This window comes from Rhyacophila brunnea, unplaced genomic scaffold (assembly GCF_057557595.1).
Source record: "Rhyacophila brunnea isolate RB1 unplaced genomic scaffold, BYU_Rbru_1.0 scaffold_5, whole genome shotgun sequence".
NCBI lineage: Eukaryota > Metazoa > Arthropoda > Insecta > Trichoptera > Rhyacophilidae > Rhyacophila > Rhyacophila brunnea.
Window position 1 is genome coordinate 4,283,078 of NW_028233170.1, and position 7,118 is coordinate 4,290,195.

The 7,118-nt window shown below is 34.6% G+C and overlaps 1 protein-coding gene across 1 annotated transcript; it reads left to right on the forward strand.

Moving 5' to 3' along the window:
• Positions 1-457: 457 nt before the first annotated feature.
• Positions 458-6,660, forward strand: LOC147065932 (dnaJ homolog subfamily B member 12). The gene is made up of 2 exons (XM_085955980.1): positions 458-1,337; positions 5,084-6,660. Exons 1-2 carry the CDS (start codon positions 609-611, stop codon positions 5,447-5,449), a joined length of 1,095 nt encoding a protein of 364 aa, XP_085812106.1. The 5' UTR covers positions 458-608; the 3' UTR covers positions 5,450-6,660.
• The last annotated feature ends 458 nt before the right edge of the window (positions 6,661-7,118 follow it).

A 7,118-nucleotide genomic window follows, 5' to 3' on the forward strand; every position in this document is an offset into this window, starting at 1 on the left:
TTAGACATGGGGATTATTTATTTATTTATTTTGCTTTTCACGGATTATTTTGGCGTTGTTTTTCTTCTATTGGCAACTTTTTTCCGATTACTCAAAATTATAGTATTTTGGGCGTACTATACCTGTTTTATATCGTACATAGTACGCAGACAAAAATTATAGTACAAATACTATAATTATAGTACGGTTGGCAACACTGGTTTGTGATTACTTTAATGTAGCCACAATCATAAAATTATTATAATGAAAATATATCATTCAGATTTTATTACTACATCAATATATTTTGAAACCAGCTGAAATAGGTATAAAAATCTATTTCATTAGAAATAGTGGTTGATTTTCAAAACTGGCATAATAATAAGTGATAAAATAAATACATTAAACCACAGACAATTTTTATTTGGGCTTTTTGGAGGTCTATTATTTTGTTATTCTGATGTTGGCGCACGTGTAACACGTAGTGATCCAATTTTTTATCCGCAGGTGACAGCTAGAATCTTTAATTAGGCACAATAATTAATTTCACAATTCGTTTACCAATTACCGAATCAATATCACAACACGCAGCGTAGCATTCCTGTTCTTTATTGTATTAATCATTCAAAATGGATGGTAATCGTGATGCGGCGAAGCTTTGCGTAGAAAAGGGTGAACAACAATTCAAGGAAGGTCGATTTCAAGAAGCTGAAAAATTCTTTCTACGGGCGAATCGCCTGTACCCGACCGAAAGAGGCCTTGAACTACTGAAGAATGTGCAAGCTGCCCTCCTCAACAACACAAACCCTCAACCTGCTGGTCAGACGCGAGAGCCAGAAACGGTTCGCCAACGGCCTACTACGACGAAACCCACGGAGCCCGAAAAACCAGACTATACACCTGAACAAGTCGATGCCGTCAAAGCTATTAAAAAATGTAGAGATTTTTACGAAATGCTAGGAGTGAAAAAAGACGCTACGGACAGTGATGTAAAAAAGGCGTACAAAAAACTCGCCCTTCAATTTCATCCGGATAAAAACAAAGCTCCGGGTGCGTCAGAAGCTTTTAAGGCGATCGGTAACGCGGTGGCTATCCTGACGGACCCCGTGCAGCGCAAACGATATGACGCTTGCGGATATGAAGACGAGAGACCGACCCGTAGGACAACTAACGCTGCTTATAATACGCACGGATTCGAATCTGATTTCACTGCAGAAGAACTCTTCAATATGTTCTTTGGGTCGACGGGGCCGGGCTATCAGCGGAGGGAACATCGATTTCAACGTGCCACTTACCCCCATCAACACACCGGGCAGGGGGGAGGAGGGAATCAAGGAAACTATTCCAGCTTATTACAGGTAATTTAAATTTCATGTGTGTGACGTGTCGAAACCATCTGCGTTACAATAATAAACTCCAGCTGAAAATACCAATTTGACAGATGTAACCTTCTGATTTTTTCTAACTCTTGGCTACCTCAAGCAGCCCGGTTATCCGCCCTCTTTCTCCAATTGCTAACTCCCAGCGCTCACAAATCTTTCTGTGGTTCATCAAGCTATCGGAAATCGTGGTTTTCCTGTACTCCATTTTCCTTTTGGCCCACTAGACGTGAACTTGAACGTGACTTGAATATCCATACCTGTCACATTGCCGACCTATCACTGGCATCTTTTAATAAACCTGACGACATCAAGCTAACTGTAACTACTTTGCTAAATTCCATACTCACAGATGTGGCCAAAACTTTTTGTAAGAATCTACGCTCAAATATCTGTAAATTCTAAAAATCAGTGAATCCACATGTGAACCCTAGCACAATACCGTATAATCGCGTGAATTTAAAGTATCTATGGAAACTAGTAGAGCCGTTTCACACAGAATACCTGTGGCAAGCCACCGGCGTAGCGAGATTCCGCATTTACATATAACTGAATGGGCGTGTTCAGATGGACACACACAAGTGTCACGTTCATTTATATGTAAATGCGGAATCTCGCCACGGCAGTGCCTTGCTATAGGTGTCCCGTGTGCAAAGGGTCCTAGAGTACCTATTACTGCTTATGAACCTTCTTTTAATTTCATCGCTCATATTATTATTATTACAGGTAATTAAATTAAATTGAGATTAAAAAAATACTAATCAATTTTTGATACATTTATATTGATCAAAACACCAGTCAATTATTGCCGTAATCAAAATTCATTTTAATAACAACTCAGATTGTTTCATAACCATTCAAATAAAAATTCATAGTTATGCAAAACCACTATTTATCTTTAATACTTACTGTCATAAAATTTCTCAATCTGTTATGTTTCAGTCTCCATAGATGTCATCACAGTCTTTGACTTTCTATTCTAAACATAGACAAAATATCTTTTACATCCACGGCTTTCCCTTGTTAAAAGGAGTTTCATCTAATATTATTTATGTTAATTCTCTCTCTATAAACAAGTTGAATTTAAGACTACTAGATTGCATAATATATATTTTGCATTGATTTGTTAAATTGGATTAAATACTTACTTATCGAATGACGTATGTCCTTGATAATAAAACAGGTACTTAATGCATCAATCAGCTATTATTTATTGCAATGTAATTCTGGTGGTTTCTGCACAAAGGTGTCCTATTCAATATACATATAATTAAATTATATTTGGCTATTCACATGATTTAATAATGTAATATTCTTCAAAATTAATATTATCGACCGAGGTTACTCGATGGCACTTGAATTTAAATTTTAATCGATTTGAGTTTTTTACTATTCCATTTCAGTCATTTTTTGCGACCCGGGTGCACACTGAGTGTGTATTTGCCATTGGTGAGTGAGCATAATGCCTGAAGGCGCCGAATGGCGAATCCCGGGTCGCAAAAAATCTATTACAAAACTTTGCCACTGTGTATTTACCGTTCTTGAGTGCACATAGTGTTTGATGATACCGAAAGGCAAAACCCGGGTTGCATGAAACGACTCAAAACTTAAACCCATTAAAATTTAAATTCAAATTCTATCAAGTATCTCCGTCGATAGTATTAAAATAATAACTGATATTTTAGAGTGGAATGGGAACAAAATATAAGTTCGGTACCTACTCACCAATATTAATTTTTGAATTTAAATCAACCCATGATAGTCTAAATCTCTAGACTTACAACTCCTTTAAACCTTTTCATTGTTGCCTCGCTTTGAAGGACTCTGTAGATGGGGCCGTTTTAAGACCTTCATAAATCCCTAGCATTTATATTTTGCGTGGTTTACCAACACTTTTTTCTTCGTGAATGGTTTTTGGTGATTGAATGTTTGGTGCATATGTTTTTTTTTGCCTGTCCTCATATTCCTCGGGTTCGATTCCCGGTGTGGTCACAATACGCATACGTAATTTTCTTGAGCCTGTGTCTTTGTGACTACTGTCATTGGTACCCTTGTAGCCTGTTCTACCTGAGTATTTAAATAACTATATTACTCTAGCATAAATAATATTATGATGGTTTTGGGACAAAGTATTTTTTTAATTATAAAATAGGATTTTTAAAAATGATATATTTTCATTAATAAGAGTTGCCCTTCCATTGGCGGAATTTGAAATACCTCAGTTAACATATCGTCTCTGTTCTGGCAGAACACACTAACTGGAGAATGTTAGTTTTGAGTAATTTGACTTTGAAGTTGTTAAAATGTTTGAAATGGTCTATCATGTGAGTTTATTAAGTAATCGTAAAAAGGATGATTTTAAATTAAGACTGTTTATTTATTAAGAAGGTTTCCAGACGGTAAAGTTTGAAATAAAGAACATTTTGGTATAATTAACTCAATATGTCATTTTGTCAAATTAGTGTCTTCTGCCAGAACAGTGACGATATGTAGGATTAATTCTCGTGACTCACCGACTGATCGGTAGCTTAAAGGATAATAGTAGTATCCAGACAGTAAAATACATGATTTTGAATCTCACTCAGTCCAACTTTTTCTTTAAAAGGTCTGTTTCGGAGATTTTTCAAAATTATATATTCGTCTTTTCTGTAATAGCGTAGAGTTATTTATAAAAAAATACTTTGTTTCAAAATCATTATGATAGAAATATATCACGTAAATGCGAGTTCAATAAATTGATGAATGACTGCCATTAATTAAAAAAAAATATTTTCCATTTAAATGCGATGAAAAAATCACCCCGCCCCGATGGATAATAGATTTTTCGATTTTCAGATAATTTTCATTACCTGTATTGTGATATACGTTTTTGCTGCTCTTGAAGATTTGTTGTATTTATGAAATATGAGAAAAGGGCTCTTCTACCTTAAATGGTTGCTGATCCCTACATCAGGAATAAAAGACATTAAATACTTGTAAGTCAAAACAATTAGATAAACAAGTTCATTCAATGTGTCTTTATTTTTGGCTTCACAGAACAACTGTTGATTCACTATACCTATATTATTTTTTAAATCAGCATTTCATTTCATGTACTTGTAGCCATTATTGTTTTTTGTAGTCAGTACTTAATGTCCATAATTGAATCAAAATGTATCTATTAATATTTTAACTGAACATATCTTACTCAATGTCCTGCTGCAGATGGAGGTGGACCATGGATCAAGCAATGTCTCCGTGAAATTGATACATTCATATTTAATGTTTTATCTTTTCTTTGATATATTTGCTATCGGCGCAATATAGCCCCGGATAGAAAACTCTCAAAAGAGCATGTTGAAGAACTGACATGCATTTTTTTTTTTGTAATATTGCTTGGTCTGTTTATGCATAAAGAAGTCCACAACTGAAAACGCTATATGACTATACTTTAAAACAATTTACAAACATTCAGCATACCTATAATCCTCATGAACAGGGTTAGTTTTTTTTTATTAATCAATAGAAAATATACAGAGGGTATACAGATGAAGTTCTGTTCCAAATGAATGTAAATACTTATTTAAAAAGCGATAAATGAGCTCATAAGCTCACAATGTACTGACCCTCAAACAGAATATTGTCATACCTAATTTGCAAGAAACTTACTTTTACAAACAATTTTGCTATGCTTCCCTTTTTTGTATTCTCTTTTCAAAAGTATTCATTTTGTCTTTTTCTTTTAGATGCTGCCCATTATACTCCTAATCCTTCTTTCAATGATGTCATCACTCTTCATAGCGGATCCCGTGTACTCCTTGACTCCTAGTCACAAATATCCGACGCCGAGGAAGACCGAACAGCTGAAAGTTCCCTATTACGTCACAGAAAACTTTCACACGGAATACCAGGGCTCGCTGCGGAGATTCGAGATGAGCGTCGAAGAGAAATATCTGGAGAACCTCCGCCACGCCTGCCAGCGTGAGCGGAACTACCGAGACACCATGGCGTGGAAGGCCAGGAACTTCGGGGACAAGCAGCAGTTCCAGCAGATGCAGAACATGGCCATGCCTTCTTGCGAAGCGCTTCAGAGCATACAAGTGCGCCACTAATAATGAAGCGTCACTCTGTAATAAATGAATTATGTGAATATGTATGCATTTTTTGATATTCAATTAATGCATTTAGTAAAATCACCGGAAGGGTCGACCGGGAAATTTTAAACAACTGTGTGTTTTCCAAACGATAAATGCAGCAAACACTGGCCGCAAGGATGGCTGTAAAAATTTACCAATAATATTATTAATGCTACTCTTGTAATATTTTTTTTTCAAAATACTAGAGGTCCTAATATTATGTTGATGATCATTTTCCTGTTCAAAATCTCCAGGCTTTGATTTTGCAACTGTATTCTAGCAAATACTTTCGGTCAATAATATAGATTCCTATTTGTTTTAACTACGTGTTAAATGATTCACTAAACTCAATTACCAAATACTAGATCAATGATATTATCAACTTAAAGAATATACATACTTCCATTTAAAAAAATAATATATTTTGAAAGAAATGACAAACATATTTATGTTATTTTTTTTTGTACACATTTGAATTACTTTTAAACATTGTTACATGTGATAATGTCATAAGATGAAACCCATCTAGAGTATGTGGAAAAAGTACTAAAAATATTAAAGAGGTGCTGAGGATTAAACAAGTACAAGTGACTAAATAGTTTACACAATAAGGCAAAGAATTTATATTCTTATTGAAAATACATAAATTTGAAATATATCAGAAACATATTTTCAATATTAAAATATCTAACATTCTTATAAAAGTATATTAGCGCTCGTCCAGCGTACGCGCGTTCGGCAGAGCGTTGAGCGGCGCGCGCAACTCAAATGTATAACCGTGTGTGAAAATGCTCGTAGACAATGTCTTTTTTGCCCGCGACGCTCCGCCGAACGCGCCTACGCTGGATGGGGCGTTAGTCTTATGATTCTTATAATCTTGTGTATGTTTATTTGGTATTTAACGAAATAGTGCGTTGGAAGCAGTTTTCATATCACCACTTATCTATACCTACGCTATAATTGCTTTAGATATAACCATTTTATCCCCAACATCGGAGTATACTCCAATGCTTTGAAGCTCTTACAAATAGTAATAGAGGATCATTTGAGAAGAAGGCCTCATGTACAGAATGTTGAAGTCGATTCACTCAACCCGGTCACCATGCACTTAAATTCATTAAATTATCAGCATCTCTGTGTTTGTTATTTCTTATACTATCATGTCTTTCCGCCCAGAAATAATATTTAAAAAAACTGTTTGGGTATGTGATGATTAAAATTTCAAGCCTTTGGAAGACAGTTGATGAATAATTCTATTCTTCCATCGATTGAATAACAAATTATCTCATTTAACCCGAACCACAAAGATTTAATTGAGAATATATATATGTAATAAATAAATATTTTATTAATGTAAGTGGTTTTACTATTATGTATTATCAATGCAAAAAAAATTTCAGCTATGTCCACTGAACAAAAAATCGCCAATAAATTGTAAAATAATTATTTTGTATCAAACGATTAGCATAAATGTTTTTAAAACAAATACAATTCATCAAGGACCCGCTTTGGTTTTCTATAGAGAGTTTCTGAACTTCAAGCAATTACGTGTGAACTGATGAGTGATGTAAAAATGAGTAGACGATTTTATTTTAGCTTATATATTATTTTAATATGTACCTATATGTATAATGGAAAATGTATT